This window comes from Lepisma saccharinum, chromosome 3, assembly GCF_977018435.1.
Source record: "Lepisma saccharinum chromosome 3, izLepSacc3.1, whole genome shotgun sequence".
NCBI lineage: Eukaryota > Metazoa > Arthropoda > Insecta > Zygentoma > Lepismatidae > Lepisma > Lepisma saccharinum.
Genome location: NC_139231.1, coordinates 34,787,703 through 34,807,884, shown reverse-complemented (window position 1 = coordinate 34,807,884; position 20,182 = coordinate 34,787,703). Strand labels below are relative to the sequence as shown.

General features: G+C 35.8%; 1 protein-coding gene across 3 annotated transcripts in view; it reads left to right on the top strand.

Moving 5' to 3' along the window:
• The window catches only part of LOC145984972 (unconventional myosin-IXb-like), a 137,932-nt gene that overhangs the window by 56,287 nt on the left and 61,463 nt on the right, over positions 1-20,182 (top strand). For 2 of the 3 annotated variants that reach the window (XM_083118423.1, XM_083118424.1), the window contains exons 11-13: positions 1,261-1,459; positions 3,876-3,939; positions 19,108-19,407. In XM_083118423.1, coding sequence (XP_082974549.1) covers positions 1,261-1,459; positions 3,876-3,939; positions 19,108-19,407 — 563 coding nt within the window. The remainder of the gene's footprint in view (positions 1-1,260; positions 1,460-3,875; positions 3,940-19,107; positions 19,408-20,182) is intronic. The other variant, XM_083118425.1, reaches the window with a different exon arrangement.

The following is a 20,182-nucleotide window of genomic DNA, read 5'->3' as shown; positions in this document are numbered from 1 at the left end:
TTAAAAATTATCCGTATTTCGATTTATCCGTACTGAAATACATTATAAATCCTATCTTATCGGCTGGGGAATGGGAAGAACTTCGGATTAAAGGGTACTTCGTATTAACCAATATCATATTAATGAGGTTTTCCTGTACTGTTATTTTTTAGAAGGCTAGTTTTGTGGAAATTGAAGTGCAGAGTTCATTTTTTCACACTTCTATTTACGACATGCAGGTTGTACAAGTTTGTTATGTTTCAAAATTATCATCTTGTCAACCTATTAAATGATTCCAGATACCTCTTTTAAAAATAAATATTGTTGGTCGTGTTTGTACCAAGGCATGCACAACCCATTGCTTAATTTTTCCAGAGTAGAAAGTAATGTTCATATATTACCTTGCTCATTACTCCATGTGAGGTTTTGTAATTAGACAGATGTGAAAACATGGAGTGCGTAGTGTTTGCAAGACATTTATACATGATATGGGGCTGTGCATTATCATGCAATTGTGATATGTGGCTGTGCATTGTCATGCTATAAGAAGTACCATATGAAAGGAGAATACATTTGTAGCAGATGTAACCAATATCAAGTGTAATTGTTATTTCTGTAGCTATTCAGCAATTGTAACCCTGTAGGTTTCCCCTAATACACATTCATCATCTTCAGTTGCTCTGAGAGCTGTGTGTGGTTCACATGACCAAGTGTATCAGTTTTTGGCCAATGCTAATGTTGTTGGAAAATCACTGATACCTTTCCAGAGTACATTTTTGAGGAGTCCAAATATCCAAGAAATTATGCGAAATTAAATTATATGATGTGAAATTAGGAATATGTTATAAGTGTTTTAAACTGTGAATTGTTTCCAAGTATCAGCATTGGTGTCAGGGTCAGCCCTAATTATCATATTGAACATCATTTGTCAATGAATTTCTTTAGAGTTGGATGACGTGGTTAATTTAGCACAACTTTCACAATTAGTGCTGCTGCCTGAAAGTGTTTTTGTAAATATAGGTTAATTATTCAATTAAATCTCAGTTTTAGCATGACTGTCCTATATTTGTTATATATATATATTTTTTAAATATATGATTCTTTCTCACATTCATGTCTGGCAGAAGGTCTAATAGATGCATGCTTTGTACAGAGGTTCAAGAATATAAAATTGAGCTAGTTAACTGTTCAATCCTAGAACAATACATGTTACATAATTTATTTAATTAATGTAATGGTGCGAAAATAGTGTATGCTTTCATTTACTATTATTTTTTTTAGGTGGCTGAATTTAGGGAGAAAAATTTAGATCTGATGAGGCAGGATATCGTAGGAGTTCTGAAGAATAGCAGCATGGCATTTGTCAGAGAGCTAGTGGGAGCGGACCCGGTTGCTGTTTTTCGTTGGGCGATAGTAAGAGCCTTCTTCCGAGCATACTTTGCATTTGTTGAAGCAGGCAATGTTCATAGGCAGGAGAGAGGTGAGTTGGTGTAATACTTTTTGATAGTTTTAACAACTATGGGTAACAATATTTTTTTCTTTCTTCTTCATACGCCTTACAACATTCATTTTGAATAAACACGTGGTGTGAAATACTAGCTGTTTTATTAAATTAAATTTTGTGTAGGTACTTCATTGGAAACAGCAAATTTCATATTAATCCATCCGTAATTGCTATATGCATGCCTGAGTTGTTTTATAACAGTGGAACTGAATGCCAAAGCTATCAACATTTTTCAGGTGAGCAATTATGATCTGTGTTTATAATGTCTACCTACTTAAAATAATCAAATAAATTTTACCAATGATAAAATGTCAGATCTTTGTCACTGTGCCTTTAAAACAGTAGTCTGTGTGTTTTCAAGGGTGTGGATCATAAGGACATAAAACTCCCTGTGTATTGTGCTTCCAATTAATTGTAGTTCATGCCATCATAAATGGGCCATTCCATATTCACCCTGTATCAACATATAATACATAGTTTCAAGTTTAATATACATTTTTAATAAGTATACTGACGTATTAAATTTATTTATAGCTATCATCTGTCTTACAATTTCTTCATTTCCCAATTCCACGTGTGTTTTATTAAATATTGTAGAGGGGCTAATTTTGGCTAAACTTAATCTTAAATATCTTTCTTATTCAGAAAATCACCTTCACCGATTTTTATATTATGTTGAGCATCAAGAGTTCTCACTCTGGTGCAAATTTCAGTTTTTTTCCTCTGTCAAGCTGGATATTTTCAAAATTTTCAAAATTTGGGGAGCTTATAGAAAAGATCGAGTCCAGGTACATCACATCATATGTTTAACAATTTTTGGACTTACCTGGCACTGCATAGTATACAAAAAAAGTGTTCAGATGTTTTGCCCCCTTCATGGTATTTTTGTGCCCAAAGATCAGAAATTATGAAAAAAAAAAAATAACTGGATTCATTGTAGTATAGGATAGAAACTTCAAATCTGAGAGCAAAAATGGTAATAAACAGAATGAAGAGAATGCATTTCTGAAGAAAATGTTTTTTTGAATCATTACATAAGGAATTATAGAACAGAATGTCTGAAAATGCTAAAATCATCTCACATGACTATTTCAAAATGGCCTCCAGATCTAAATGCAAGCCTACAAATAATTTTCAAGGTCAAATTTGAACACCTGAAGGAAATGGAAATAAGTTGTTAAATTATTATTTTTGAAAATGGTGAAGTGACATTCATTCAAAATACGTATGTTGAAATGTTTGGAATGACCAAAATACTTTTGATAAGTTCATTTTGTTTACATTGTGTAAGTTGTGTAGATCTCTGAAACTATTAAAAATTTAGAGCATTGTAAAATTTTATGTAAATGGAAGTCTAGAATAAACTGATAATTCTTATCAGTATTTGTTGTAAAGTTAACTTTAGGACCGAGGCTAATCTGCATTAGCGACCTGAAGCCTATGTTCATGAACTTTTATTTGTGGTTCATGTTGTACCATTTAAAATATTTGTATATTCATAGTGATTGGTTCTTTGTAACTACAGTAAACCCTCGTTAACACAAACTCGCTTAAGGCGAACACTGTTAACATGAACAAAATGTTGGTCCCGGCAGGGATGTTTTATATCTTATAGAAAGTTTTATCGGTTAACGCGAATTTCGGTTACCACGAATTACGAACTGTTTTTTAGTCTGTTGCGTCTTTATATCTCATTTAACATGAACTTTCAGTTTTTCTCTGCCGTTCCTCTGCTAGGTATGTAAGAAATCGTTCAACAATCTCTTATTATCTTGTCAACAATCAACTTTGTACAGTATTGTAACCAACAGATTCAGATCAACACTGTGTTCAAATGTGTTTTTCTATTCTTTAAAACATAGCCAGTACGAGTAACATCAAGATTAAAACTTGGGTGCAATTGCTCGACAATCGCGATCATCGCGTCAACTATGAGTTTATATGCATTTAACCAACAAATTCAGTTGTGCGTGTCACAAATTGACTTCTAGTTTAAGGTATGAGTACAGTTGGCCGTGATGTTACCTTGCATTTGTGTTCCCGCCTGCGACAGCGCAATATATAGGAATTTTTCACCAAAAAATGATCTGCGAGTACTTTTCTTAAAAGTTAATTACCGTAGTCCTGTAGTAGTGTTTTCTATGATGACATACATAATACGTATTGTAAATGGTTAATGTGTGGAAAGAACTCTATTGCAACAATAAAATTTGAGTCCCCGGTTAGCACGAATTTTTTTAACACGAACTCTTGATTTTTCGGTCCCTTGGGATTCGTGTTAACGAGGGTTTACTGTATATGTATATAGTAGGAAAGAAACCATGAATTTACATTTAACCTAAGACAGTGTGTCTCCTATAATCCTAAATATTTCTGTATGTTTCTCCACTAGTTGAAGGAGGCAAATCTAATTTGGTTCACAGAGGCAGAAAGCAGTCAAATGAAAATTTAATAAGGTAAGCATAAGTGTTCATTAACATAAAAAAGTAATAAGTATATCACCCCAAAGAGATGCACAATTAATCAAAATAGCACTAATATGTTAGTGCAAAATATGATATAAAATAGATTATCTCACCCCACATATTATCAATATAGTCAATAATAAGACAAACAAATCCACTATATGTTATTATTTTGATTACCTTAAATACTTTCTGCATTTTCTAGTGTAGTCACCAGGAAGAAAAGTAATAAACTTACTAGTTATAATACCACTTTACATTTCATATTCATAATAAATCAGTGGCACGTATTGTCTACTGCTATATCATGAAATTAGTCAGGAATGAATGGCACCAGAAATTATTTGTGGACTATGTGTGTGAATTTTCTTTGCAAATGTGAAAAATTGGTCTTGTAAGAGTTCATTCTTGTTTTATTTGTGTATAAAATTATGTTTTGTAATTGTTGATGAAATTAGAGGTGCAGAAAGGATGAAAATGGCATTTAATATAACATATTTAATATTAGTATTAGTCATCTTAACCTGCAATTATTATTATGGCTTGGCCTCCCCGATGGTGCAGTGTTGGCATCGTTGCCTTGTAATCAAGGGTTCCCGGGTTCGATTCCTGGTGGAGGCACATAGTGGTTCGGATCCCACTTTAAACTGTAGGTCCAGTCCCGATTAGTAGGGGCATGCATATTTCGTTTTTGACGAAAAAACGAAATTTGAAAAAACACATTGTAGTGTTAATTTTTCATGTTTTTGAAAGGTGTGAGGTGCATTTTGTGACCATATTTTGTCACGAAATAATGCGAAATGAACTGCAAAAAGCGAAATTAACTCTTAAACACGAAATTCAGGGTTTATTCACCGACGCGACACCTTCCGAGGTCTGAATTATCCTCAGAGTTATGCAATTCCCGGAATATTGATTAATTCTGCTGTTAATATTGGAGAAGCAAAAATGGACTCCTTTACACAGAAATAAACTTAATACTCTGATAACTACATAAATGTGCTATTAGAAGTGAAATGTTAATTCTGTGGATAAAGTGTAGTTTTTAAATCAAATTTAGGATTATTTTCACAATTTTAAAACCAAAATGTCTTTTTATATACCACTTTTCATCCATTTTTTCACCGCTATAACACCGATATTTTATTTTATTTACCGCTTTTGAACCAGAAATTGACTCAGTTTTTGTACCGAAATTTTGCCTTTTTATTTACCAAAAATATGTGACTCTACCGATTAGCCTTACTGTGCATAAAGTGGACTTTAAAACACCAAATCAATCCAATTATTATGGGTTGTGTGCCTTATGCAGATTGTGTGTTCTAATAGTAAAATTTAATTTTACTCTATTGAGTCTGACATTTACAATATTTTTGCCAGTAATATTCTGTTAGTGAGAAATTGTGTGCACCACCAAAATAATGTTTTCATTTAAATTTAGGCTGGTAAGTGTGTGTATTTATTTCGATTCCATGGAAAACCCAGGTTTGATTGCCAGAGTGGGTGATCTTTTTTTCTTCTTCCAATGTTTTGTTTCTGGGGGAGAGGCAATAGAGCGGGGTGCAAATCTATCTATCTCCATCATTGATTGATTGAGTTGATGTTTTAAGCAGGGACCTGTAACGTAACCCAACTTGTAACGCTGTCAAGTTACAAACGGAACTATCAATATGCGTTACAATGGCATTGGCGTTCCACACAGTACCGGACAGATTGGACCTTCCTACAACCTGGGTAAATTAGGCATTCCGTTACTCAACGACCCATTCGCTTCAGGTACTGAGTGGAACGGGTCTCCGATGGAACGGGTACGATCGTACCCGTACATACTGTACCTGAACGGTGGCTACCGGGTACGAAATGGAACCACAAGTTGGTAACCGGTACTGAAGCACTATGACCAGCGCTTGTTATTAAAATACCGGTACGTGGATAGAAATGGATGAAGCGGGTAACATTTGTAACATGAACTTACAGTACGTATCATAACAGTTTACTGTCAATCAAAATTCCACAGCAGCAAATGGAATACCGATAAATATACACTTCTTTGATTAAAAATTATTATAATAACTTTAGAAAAAAGTAATTCGTGATCTTTCTAGATATTATTTATCCGAAAAATATGTATAAATACTATCTAGTTTATCTTTCATTAATTTGTTAATAATGGTATCAGCTATGCAAAAATTTCGAAGACCGTCACTCCTGCAAACTATTAACAATAGAAACAATTAGTTTTAACAAACTCATGTATAATATCCTAATTACAACGACCTGCGCAGAAAGTCGATATTCGTCATTCAGGCAACCGTTACTATGAGGCATGTGCAGTAGGCCCCATTACTTTTAAAATAGGTAGACAAATGAAATTGAGTTTGACGGTAGATTATGCTAATTAGAGCACGGCAAATCGACATGATTGTGGAAAACCGGAAGTTGATGGATGCCATATTGAAAAATGTTACTTCTTAAGATAGAGACGTGAAATTTGGTTTGACGGTAGCTTATGCTAATTAGAGCACGGCAAATCAACATGATTGTGGAAAACCGGAAGTTGATGGATGCCATATTGAAAAATGTTACTTCTTAAGATAGAGAAGTGAAACTCGGTTCAACGGTAGCTTATGCTAATTAGAAAATGGCAAATCAACATGATTGTGAAAAACCGGAAGTTGATGGACGCCATATTGAAAAATTTTACCTTTTAAGATATAGAAGTGAAATTCAGTTTGATGGTAGCTTATTCTAATTAGAGCATGAAAAATCAACATGATTGTGGAAAACCGGAAGTTGATGGACGCCATATTGAAAAATGTTACTTCTTAAGATAGAGAAGTGAAACTCGGCTTCGTGGTAGCTTATGGTAATTAGAACATGGCAAATCAACGTGATTGTGGAAAACCGGAAGTTGCTGGTCGCCATATTGAAAAACGTTAATTCGTAAGATAGAGAATTGAAACTCGGTGTGACGGTAGCTTATGCTAATTAAAGCATGGCAAAGCAACATGATTGTGGAAAACCGGAAGTTGATGGACGCCATATTGAAAAATTTTACTTCTTAAGATAGAGAAGTGAAATTCGGTTTGGTGGTAGATCTTGCTAATTAGTGCATGTTAAATCAACATGATTGTGGAAAACCGGAAGTTGATGGACGCCATATTTAAAAGTGTTATTTCTTCAGATAGAGGACTGAAATTCGGTTTGGTGATATTGTGGACATTACTGCATTGCAATTCAGCAAGATTATGGAAAATCGGACGTTATCGGAAAATTTTACTTTAATATTCCTCTTTTCCTTTGGTCATTGCTTATAGTAATTAGAACATGGTAAAATTTATATATTATAAAACCGGAAATCGATGGACGGCATAATGAAAAATGCAATTTATTAAGATGAAGAAGCGAAATTCGGTTAGATTATTGAAAGTATACTAACCGGTATTCGTCTTCTACACTCAAGTATCAAGCACGTTGATTCATCATCAATACTATTGTAATTAAAATACAAATTTACTGGATTCATCATCCTCCTTGCAGAAGGCTTTTCATCAACGCTTTTGGGAGTAGATATGGTAGACATTGTTACATAATTTACTCCAATTCTACAATATTCTATTACACTGGCTTCATATTCCAGTCTAACTAATACCAAGGTATATTAATATATTAAGCAGAGGGAGCTAGCCACTCTGGAACTTACAGCTGATTGGCTAGCATTTTGCGTCATTTGGTGGACGGAAGCAAAATAAATGCAATCCACCGTACTTATGGTGACGTCATCAGCCGACAACTGAGCACGATTGAGTCGAAACAAAATAGTCGCTTGGTTTTGACTTATTCGGTAACATTGCACTTTCCACCGCAAGGGGTAGCTTTTGTGATTGTAACAGCAGTTATGAAACAAAATTAAAAAGTGTATAGTACATTTAAAAAGATGAGACTTAGGAGAATAAGTCTATATATATCATACATACCCTACAGAGAAAGCATAACTGGAGTAAGATAGTTCCGAGCACAGCCGAAACTGGTCAGAAGCTCAGCCAATCTCAATTGCTGACGCTATGGATGATGGGAAACCATAAGCCTCGCGTGACTGCAGCTGTGATTCTGGATCGCTTGTCCCCAGGAGTACAGTGTGGGAAACGACCCAAAAACTGGTTCCAGAGGCATATAACAAAATAAATGGCAGTTTTCACTTATTGAAGTGAAGCAGCTTAGTTAGTTTTTAGAATACATTGCGTAAAATTGTTTGTCTTCATAGGCAGTAGGTGAATTGATGGAAACAGTTATACGGATTTGTGGAGTGATTTTGTGACTGTTTTCAAATTGTAAAATGTATAATCACTCCTTGTGTAAAAGAAAAAGAAATAAATGTTATAGCATACTGTTTTGTTGCGTAGCAACCAGTTGTGAGAAACGCGTGAAAAGAGATAACAAGAAAGTTTGTGAGTAGTTCGAATCACTTCAAATCAAGCATAAACTAATGTATTCATTTAGTTCAAATAAGTTATTTGAAATAACAAGTATGTTCACCAGAGAACGGTGTTGTGATTTGAACTATTTACATTACTCTTATTTCATAATTTGCTGTGAAGTATAGAATAGTGATTTCCTGAGCATAAAGTAAAATGCTCAAGCCTCTACGACACTAGCAATTTGCAGTCACGAAATGGCATTAATTTGGAAAGAAAAGATAAATAAAATAAATAAATAAATAACATGCATAACACAAGAAGAAACATCGCAATGTGATTCTGGACGTCAAGTGTTGAATTGTGTTCTAGAGTTTATTTTTCTATGTTATTAGAATATTAATATTATCCTGAGAGATATTTCGTATCGTGGTGCTTGGAAGTGAGCAGTAGGTAATCAATGCAGCCTTTCGAACCGTATGAACACTAGCTCGGACTGGACCGTTTTCTCAGGGATATTTTAGACACGAGACAAACGACACGGGATTTCACACCAAAGCAACAATGATCCCTCGGCCCAAGGCAGCTTTCAGACCGAAGCGACATGCAACATGTGACATATGTCACTTGGAAACGAGCCAATCAAGAGCAACCTTTCACACCGTAGCGGCATGATGGGAAACACAGGTCAGCATTCGGTTGGTGAAATCCTCAAGCGATAAGTGTCGCGTGGCGCTTGTCGCTTCGGTGCTAAATCTCCCTAAAGCAAAACACTCATCGCGCATGCGCGAAAAACAAACTGCGGCAACACGTTGCAAACTATTGAAGTAATGGCCCAGTTTGAAGGACATGCAAGTGACAAAGCGACACGTGCAGCTTATCGTGTCTTCTACATTCGAACAATTAGCAGTAAACGCTTGCTAATAGACTGAAGACACCATGTCGCTTGTCACTTCTTTCTGAACTGCCCCTGTGGCGCTTTGCTTCTGAGTACAATTCCTTTAAGGAGCTTTACGACCGAAGTAACAAGCGGCACGAGAATACGACACATTGAATGGGTACTGAACGTGTCGCTTGCTGAACGGTTTGCTGGACCGTCATGCTCAATGAATGATATTTTACAGTCTGGCAGTGTTACTAGTCACATCAGTCTGAACCATTACCATAAGCTACCACCAAGCCGAGTTTCACTTCTCTATCTTATGAAGTAACATTTTTCAATATGGCGTCTATCAACTTCTGGTTTTCCACAATCATGTTGATTTGCCATGCTCTAATTCCCATAAGCTACCGTCAAACGGAATTTCACTCCTCTGTCTTATGAAATAACATTTTGCAATATGGCGTCCACCAACTTCCGGTTTTCCAGAATCATGTTAATTTGCCATGCTCTAATTAGCATAAGCTACCGTCAAACCCAGTTTCACTTCTCTATCTTGAGAGGTAACATTTTTCAATATGGCGTCCCATCAACTTCCGGTTTTCCACAATCATGTTGATTTAACATGCACTAATTAGCAAGATCTACCACCAAATCGAATTTCACTCCTCTGTCTTAAGAAATAACATTTTTCAATATGGCGTCCATCAACTTCCGGTTTTCCGCAATCATGTTGATTTGCCATGTTCTAATTAGCACAAGCTACCGTCAAACCGAATTTCACTTCTCTATCTTAAAAAGTGACACTTTTCAATATGGCGTCCATCAACTTCCGGTTTTCCACAATCATGTTAATTTGCCATGCTCTAATTAGCATAACCTACCGTCAAACCGAATTTCACTTCTCTATCTTAAGAAGTAACATTTTTCAATATGGCGTCCATCAACTTCCGGTTTTCCACAATCATGTTTATTTAACATGCACTAATTAGCAAGATCTACCACCAAATTGAATTTCACTTCTCTTTCTTAAAGGGTAAAATTTTTCAATATGGCGTCCATCAACTTCCGGTTTTCCACAATCATGTTGTTTTGCCATGTTCTAATTAGCATAAGCTACCGTCAAACCGAATTTCACTTCTCTATCTTAAAAAGTGACACATTTCAATATGACGTCCATCAACTTCCGGTTTTCCACAATCATGTTGATTTGCCATACTCTAATTAGCACAAGCTACCGTCAAACCGAATTTCACTTCTCTATCTTAAAAAGTAACACTTTTCAATATGGCGTCCATCTACTTCCGGTTTTCCACAATCATGTTGATTTAACATACACTAATTAGCAAGATCTACCACCAAATCGAATTTCACTTCTGTATCTTAAATGGTAAAATTATTCAATATGGCGTCCATGAACTTTCGGTTTTCCACAATCATGTTGATTTGCCATGTTCTAATTAGCATAACCTACCGTCAAACCGAATTTCACTTCACTATCTTAAGAGGTAACATTTTTCAATATGGCGTCCATCAACTTCCGGTTTTCCACAATCATGTTGATTTAACATGCACTAATTAGCAAGATCTACCGTCAAACCGAATTTCACTTCTCTATCTTAAAAGGTAAAATTTTTCAATATGGCTTCCATTAACTTCCGGTTTTCCACAATCATGTTGTTTTGCCATTTTCTAATTAGCATAAGCTACCGTCACAGCGAATTTTACTTCTTTATCTTAAGAAGTGACATTTTTCAATATGGCGTCTAATTTCCAGTTTTACCAAAATCATATTGATTGGCAATGCCAGGTAAACCCGAATTTAAGATCTGTAACTTAGATGGCAACATTTCTCAATATGGCGTACATTAACTTTCCCTTTTTTCCACATGTATTAGTTGGTAATATTCTAATTACATAAACTATCATCATGTCGAACTCTCAATATCTTGCTGGAAAAGATTTTTTTTTTAATATGTTGGCATCACCTTGAACCCTAATATTACGTGTATTGGTTATATAAAAGTAACATTATTAATAACAAATCTCATGATTCCATATTTATTTTTATATATATATTGCCTACAACCTCCATTAATATTAGTTATTATCGATTTTTCAAGAATTCAACAATGAAAGTTTTAAAATGAAGAGTTACGTGACATATATTTTCTGATCCATTCAATACCCATTTGATTTGTTGAAAATAGGTTTTGTTACAATTGTACCCGATCCCAAAGTTTCAGATATACCCATCATGAATTTGTACCGGTATGACTCTAAGGAGAGGTACGTACCGTAACGGAACCGGCATTCAGAGAAGGAACAAGTTCCATGCTTTGTGGTACGGGTATTTTAACGTTCCACTCTGTGTACCCAAAGCTGTCGTCCCCGAAGCACTCTCGGGTACGAACGGAACGGTATAGCAGAAGCGTTACTGTTCGCCTTACCAAGCGGTTCTGGTATTTTCCTTGGAACGGTCCACGGCACTTGGGCCGGTATGCGGTACCCGGTACGGAAATAACGCGGAACGGTGACAAATACCAATGAATTGCGTTACGTTACAGGTCCCTGGTTTTAAGTCCACTTTATGCACACTAAGGCTAATCGTGACTCAACCTATGGTTTAAAGTGTGAACCGAACCACTATGTGCCTCCACCAGGTATCAAATCTGGGACCCCTTGATTACAAGGGGACAACGATACCAGTATGCCATCTATCTCCTCCCCCATGGCCAAGATCGAGAATGTGTGGTGTCTCATCTCCACACCCCTTATAACATGGTGCAATGCACAAGCGATAGCTGTAGCTTTACCTTTTTTTTACCGTAATAGTTGTACAATAGGGTGGATAAAAAAACAACACTTTTTTCAAAATTGGTTTATGGCTAGTGCTAATTTTTGGCCAAATTGGCTCAATAATACGTATGCAAAATTTCAGTTCGAGCGGTGTATGTCTTCCTGTGCCACATCGTACCTAAAGTTCGAAAAAAATTGAAAAAAGTAAGTTTTGGTGAAAAAATTGAAAAATATTTTTTTTCCCCTAGTGTACTTTGCATGTAGATCAACTCTAAATGATGTAAACAACGCTAGAAATAATAATAATGGGCAGTGCCAGACCTCTTTAGGCATACTTAAGGCCTAAACTTAAACCAAAATTTGTGAAAAATAGGCAAAATGTGTGTATGTTTCTTTATTGCATTTGTGTTAGTGGTGATGAAATCGAGGCACATTTATTTTTGACAACTTACATCTTTTATAATGTGTTGTCTGCAGCTCTTCGCCTATTTTCGAAAAAAAAATGTTCTTTTTCTTACGAAAATAGCCAAGAACTCACCACGAGTTCCACCCACCCTCCCACCCACCCATACATATATTGGTTTAGTACGCTGTGCAATGATCAGGCGGTTACTGTATTCTTATGTAGTAGTTTAGTACTCTGACTTAGTGGAAAACTTTGGGATATGGTCCCGAGACTTCAACGTTGCCAAAATAAACTTATGGTGCTCCTCTCTTCCACACACTGACGCTGCCTCCTACGGCACAACTTCACATGTGTTTTGACTGCTTGCGTATGAGCTGGAAAACAGGCGATATGTTCTCCCGGATAAGAAGCTGATTTTATGTTGTTGTCCTGAAGTTGTTCCAAGCTTAAGTGTCGTGTCAACGGTGGTTCAGTCAATTTGCACTTAAACCAATCAATCTGTGTCGACCTTAATCTCCGGCACTGTGAATTCTCGGGTGGCTTTCGGAGATGAAGATGTTGTTACTTTTAGGATTCTCCTCCAACCAAGTACCCTTATGTCTGGGTTGTCGTCGGAAATCATTGTCAGAAGAATGTTTTCCGGGTGGGAAAACAGGCGTTTCGCTGTAGAACAGGATCGATTATTTTTCTGTACTTGACGTCCATGCAATGGGAAGCAGATAAAAGTCTCCACAGGTGTCGACCTCCTTCAACTCACGATGGCCTTTTCTTGATGGAAAACCAAATAGGAGCATACACGTTCATAATGTACTGGACAAATGCCTGCAGCATTTCCGACAGATTCTTCGTTGCAATGTAGAGATGTAGTATTCTATAGGCAGCTGTCAGCCACCTGGCTTGATGCAACTTCCCAGGATGCCTCTCAGCCAATCCACGTCGCAATCGCAGGTCGAAACCGCTTTACAGATGCACAGGTGATACCTTTGGTCGGAGGTTAGGTTCTCTTCTGTTAAGTCGTCAGTCCAAGACACTGGCACAGGCTGAAAGCGTTGCACCGGCATATTCTCGCAGTCTTGTAGTGCCATTCCAATTGTTCCTGCCAACGTAGTAGGTCCAGTACTTTTTCCGTCAATTTCTTCAATGAAGTGCCGCAAGGGAAGTTCATTTGCGTGCAGAAGACAAACCTTTGAAGAGGTTTCTTGAGATAGTATTCCAGGTGGGCCATTGTGCCGTTCTTCCATCCTGTATTAATGGGCATTCCATCGCAGCCTATTACGAGTTCCGAAGTATTGATGTCCTCTTCTGAAAGAAAATTTCGGATTGCTTCATCAATGCTGTTTCTTCTTCCGGGTATTGATGTTAGATTACTGATGTATTTGGATCCTGGCTCATTTATAAGAACAACATGTTCCTCCCTCTCTACAGTCCGATAATAAGCTTTATCGTCTTTTTTCCGAATAATCATTGTTTCATCCTGTCTTCCATCAAAATAAATGTCCTTTCACTCGGCTTGACTTAAGTGACGATGCAGCCTCCTCTGCAATGGTTTCACCTAATTTCTTTTTCTCTCTAAGAACCTTATTTGAGTCAACCACTTTCTCCATATGATCAGCAGTAACAAGGCCTACGTCTTCCAAAAGAGATGAAGCTAGAAGAGCGGCTTTCCGTTTAGAAATTTGGGTCCTGTAAACCTAACTGGCAAAGTTAGGAAGTTTGTCTCATTTGCTGGATGGGTTCTGTCGAAGTTTTTTTTTTTTTTTTGTCTTTTAGAAGGGTTGAACTCCTTGTCTGAATCAGAAGCTCCCTCCGTCTCAGTTTCATTTGTAAGAACTGCAGCGGTAGAACTTGAGGCACATTTGGTTTAGATCTCTCTTCTTTACGACGAGTCTGTTTTAGTTGAAATTCAGTCTCTTTTATGTCTAAGCTTCCAATAAACATCTTCCTTTCAGTGCGCTGATCAATCAAGAAGGGTATTTCCAAGGAAGGAACGGATTTCCTTTTTCCACAACTGCAATGAACAAGTGGGTTGACGCACTTACACGTTGCTATATCAAACATAGTTGAATTAGCTGTTGTCTGAAATTCAGCCACACGACTTCTGAAGCTGACGGATTTGTGAATGATACTTCAGTATTTGGGCTACGATTCTCTGTTCACTGAAGACAGCATCTCCTCTAATCGAAGCTTTATTCCAAATCTGGAGTACCTTACGGGCAACTAACTTAGCTATTTCTTTGGCAGATGGATCCTTCTTAGAATCGAGCTCTCTTTTAATCTTCTCTCTCTCCCACAAAAAAAGTTTAAGGACAGAAGCCACAGTTGGCAACTGCGCTTCATAAAGTTTCTGTGGTACTCCAATTATTCGTGAACAAAATCACTGGATCTCAAAATTGTCTTCTTGGCCATTGCTCCACGATAATGAGCCACTGACACGCGTTCCACGTCCAAACACTACAGTCAATATCACTTAACAAAATCAAGTCACTTTTAGTAGTAAATGAAACACAATACCAATAACTAATACTTCCACTTAAAATAGTTTCACTAGAGTATAAGAACGATTGATGTTAAAACTGAAAGCAAACAATGTGCTTCCGAATGCAAGGAACTAACCACAACCAGACCACGCAATCACTCTGGCAGCACTGAGACCGATACTAATCTGTTTTTAACATTTGCAACTTGGGCGAGTCCATTACCCATTGCAGCAGGGGATTTGGTTTGATTCACCCACCTCCCTCGTAGCTCAGATTTCGCAGCAAAGTAGACTGGCCTTTTGTGTTTCGTTCTGATAACACTTTCTTAGCAATAACATGGTGAGGTAGTTATTAAGGAATATTGTGCTTGGCGTGAAAAGAAAAGGTTTTCAGATAATTTATTTAGCCGGTGAGTAATGAGCTAAACTCGGGTGCGATCAATGTAAAAAATTATTGCTTCGCACACTTCAAACACAAAATATATCTGCAAAAAATTGATTTGACTAATAAAAAATGATAAAAACCTAATATATTCATAAAAAAAGCTCTTGCATCAAATTCAAATCACGTAAAATAAAAGTCCATTAAGACTATTTTTTTTGCAAATTTTGGTTTAAGTTTAAGCCTTAAGTACGCCTAAAGAGGTCCGTCAATGCCCATTATTATTATTTGTAGCGTTGTTTACATCATTTAGAGTTGATCTACATGCAAAATACCATCACTAGGGGAAAAATATATTTTTATAATTTTTCACCGAGACTTACTTTTTTTCAGTTTTTTTCAAACTTTAGGTACGATGCGGCACCTGAAGGCATGCACCGATCGAACTGAAATTTTGCACACATATTATTGAGCCAATGTGGCCAAAAATTAGCACTAGTCATAAGCCAATTTCGAAAAAAGTGTTTTTTTTAACCACCCTATTGTACAAGAGTTTCCATTCCTTACGAAGTAGGGTTTGAAGTAGAGTAAACATTTTGTTAGCAAGTCATCACTCTGTCACATAAGGATGTAGGGCAGTTTTCCATGACACGGGAAAGTAACATCACAGATGGCACTAGTATTTTTGAAAATATTTTATACCAAAACAGATATATCGTGAATGTATTTATTTTATTTTCGAACACTAGTGTCCGTCATAGTATATTTGTTGAGAATGAAGTATAATGATATTGAATCACTGTACAGCATGGGAAGAGTGTAGGAATTATAGCCTAATGTAGCTAATTTTTATGTCTTGTGGTCATCAACAGTGACATGTTATGGCTCTAATGTGTTCATTAACATTGCAATGTGTGGTTGTGAATATTGCAATCTGTGTTCAATGACATCCAATTGTTAGAGGCACATATTTTTGGTAAATAAAAAGATAAAATTTCGGTACAAAAACTGAGTCAATTTCGGGTTCAAAAGCGGTAAATAAAATATAATATCGGTGTTATAGCGGTGAAAAAATGGATGAAAAGTGGTATATAAAAAGACATTTTGGTTTTAAAATTGTGAATATAATCCTAAATTTGTTAAAAACCACTTATTCCACAGAATTAACATTTCACTTCTAATAGCACATTTATGTAGTTATCAGAGTATTAAGTTTATTTCTGTGTAAAGGAGTCCATTTTTGCTTCTCCAATATTAACAGCAGAATTAATCAATATTCCGGGAATTGCATAACTCTGAGGATAATTCAGACCTCGGAAGGTGTCGCGTCGGTGAATAAACCCTGAATTTCGTGTTTAAGAGTTAATTTCGCTTTTTGCAGTTCATTTCGCATTATTTCGTGACAAAATATGGTCACAAAATGCACCTCACACCTTTCAAAAACATGAAAAATTAACACTGCAATGTGTTTTTTCAAATTTCGTTTTTTCGTCAAAAACTAAATATGCATGCCCCTACCAATTGTCTGTGATGTAATTCATGTGCGATCAATGATGTTTTAAGTCTAATACAAAACAGCACTGGATCATTATCGGAAAACATCTGTTCATATTTAATCACTGATATTTTATAGAGATTAAGTATTTCACAGCATCCTTGAAATATGGCACGTGACACATGTAAAATGTGCACTAACGTTGCATGGCAAAACTAAATTACATGATTAAAAGAGAACAATTTTAATATTCTTATTATCTCCTACATAAACCTGTTAATATTTTAAAGAAAACTGTTAGTTGCATACATATATACATACCTACATTCTAAAACAACTTTAAATTGTTACAATATACGAGAATTGATGTTAATGGGAATTGGTACCATTGTTGGTTCAAATTGGAATTGTTTCAGCCCTAGTGAGGAAGTAGTCAGAATTTTTTTGAAGTCTGCTTCACGCTCAGGTAGGCTAATTGTGTCTGAACCTACAATTTACATGAGACTCAAACCATTGTGTAATGTGTGTCCACTGAGAATGGAAAAGTTATAAATGGTTAATATCATGAATGTGTCAGTTGAATTGAATTTTTAAAAAATTATATGTTTCAAGCCATGTTTCTGTAATGATTTGGCACAACGTTTTGGAAGTGAGGATAATTACATGTCATGCAGCTAATAAATTAAGTGAAAGCTAATGTTGGCTCAGCAAAGATACAGTATGCCAGAGACCTATGTTCAGTTCCTGGTTGAGCCACACTTCCAGTCAATTTCTACAATAGAATACAATAGATCTCGGATTTTACATTTTCCTGCATCAATCTTGATAGTTCAAATATAGCACAATGTTATCAAGTTTCCTCGATTTTACATTTTTGTACATTTTAAGTTTTTTCAACTTGATCCCCTGAAAAAACATAAAATTGAGGTTCCACTGTATTACGTATGTTCTCAGTTCTAAAGGTTAATAGAACTGTTACGCATGCTATTGTCTACAGAGGATTACTTGATGTAAAATGCATTGTAATTCAGCATGATATAAACTAACAATAAAATGACATTTTTTCAAGTTGTGAACATGTTTTATTCTTTTTTTTAATTATGTGGCATGGTATCATGTGTGTTTTGAACCAGGTTAATGGATTAAATAATAATAGGATACTGCAAGAATTTATTATGAAATTGAAGCTCTTTTAATGGTACTGATAGTTCTCAAACATGAATTTAAAGAGATTGGTTTTCTCTGAAATAGATTTAGTCTTGAAATTGAATGGCTGCAGATTTTATAGTTGTCTTATTTTTTTTAACAGTTGCATATTAGAATATTGATGAAATTTGACTAGTTATGAACAGCAGTAGTGTTTTTGTAGTTGGTTATTTTCGTGTTTGAAATGTGGCTCTTTGCACACATTCATGGACTTTTCTTTCTGTAGCCATCTTGTGACAATATCAGCTGTTAATCTCAGAATAAACAGGATTGTGTAAGTTACTGGGGTTGTTTGCTTATGTTATTTGCGCATGGTCAGATGGTGTAGTTTCACAGTTTTGTATCCATTAATGTTTTATTTCTTTTAGACATTTTGTTGTGTTACTTTAAAATATGTAAGGGACATGTGCATGAGTGTAATCTGTTGGATTATGATAATTCGTTAAAACAAGGTTTATCCTGAAAGCAAGAAAGAAGTACTACTGTTTGCATGGTATGTTTTCTTACGGTTTGTTTAGGAATTAAGGTTGTTAATTTCACTAGTTTGTGTTATTTGATGGTGTTTGTTTCATAGTAGAATATGCCATTCATTTGCAGGAACAAATAGTATAGTGCATGATATTTTTATTTTTAGGTATAAATGTTACCAATAGGTTTGATTTTCTTAGCATGCTATTTGTAGGTAGTTTATATGGTTTAAAATGTGTAAACATCTATTGAATCGAAAGTAGCGCTGAGCTGATACTGATACCAATGTATCGGTATCAGCCGATACCACTGGTATTGGTTGTAATTTAATCTCCAGGTCCAGATATCTTGTGTGGTTTTGCAGTCAAAATGTCCTGGAAATTATGCAATGCAAATTGCAGAATCTCCATTAATTTTTGTAGTGAGAAATTGATTTTGTGATTTAATGCTTGTCTGTTGTGAAATTATGAATATTTTTGGATCATTACTAGTGGGAATTGATGTCTCAGCAGTGGTATCAGTATCTGTTCAAAGCGGTATCATCTCAGCTCTAATTGAAAGAGTTATCTGAGCAGAATGTAGCAAGATTAAATTGTAAATTGATTATGTACGTTTGATAAAATCTCTTTCAGCTTTGCAAAACAAGGAAGTTACTTGATTTCTGGTACTCAGAAACGAAACTTGTACAACGATGATATAGTTCCTAATGAAGTCAATGGCAACAATCATTCTTGCATATATAAACAACGAACGAATACTGCTCAAGTAGAAAACACAACTTTAGAATGGAGAGACGTAGTTGCTAGTAAAACACTGTCTATAAATGGCCAGCAAGATGGATATAGAAGCAAACAGGAATCCATTCAGGGCCTAGAGTGTGTTTTATGCCCAAACGAAGCCAAAGTGCTGGAACGTGCCAATCAGATTGTTATGTATGTATGCAAAAGGTCAACATTTCTTTATAGAGCCACCGTAGATGCATGTATGGTGATGGGATATGCACTCCTTGCAGCCTACTGGGAAATAGAGCAGAAATAGAACCCTTCCCCAATTTTAGTATTATAGAAGTCTACCTTTCATTATAAGTAAACTGCCTGGCTAGATGGTAAACATTAGGGTGGAAAAATCCTCCTCATCTAAGTGATGCGTGTTATCATCTCTAATTTCATTAGAGTCTAATGCAGTTTTTAAACATTGTTACTAGTATTGAAATATACTTGCAATTTGTAGTGAATTAACATCTGGAAACCAAGTAGTGTGTTCATAATCAAGTTTGCACTTGTAGGACAAAATTGATGGAAGCGTAATTCATATTTTGTGCTTATTTTGTACATAGGAGTTAAATTTCACCTACATTACTTCTATTACACATTTTGAACCATCATATTTACCTCCTCCCTCAACCCCCCCCCCTCCCACTAAAGGATGCCCTCCTTTGTGAAAATAATAAATCAAGCTGCTGTGATGACCAAGAGTGTTCAATGACACTCATGATATCCTCTCGAAGGTTATATGCAAGAAAGAAGTAAAATAATAATGAAACAAGTATGCATATTGGCAGGAATTAACAAAAGATATACATGGGTCATACCGAAATTAATGCAAAAGTGGTCATAACCTTTTTATTAACTGATGTAGATTGTTGAAATTGCACATGTAGTTGGAGTGACTCTTCCTTATACAAACCAGCTACTCAATATAGTCTCC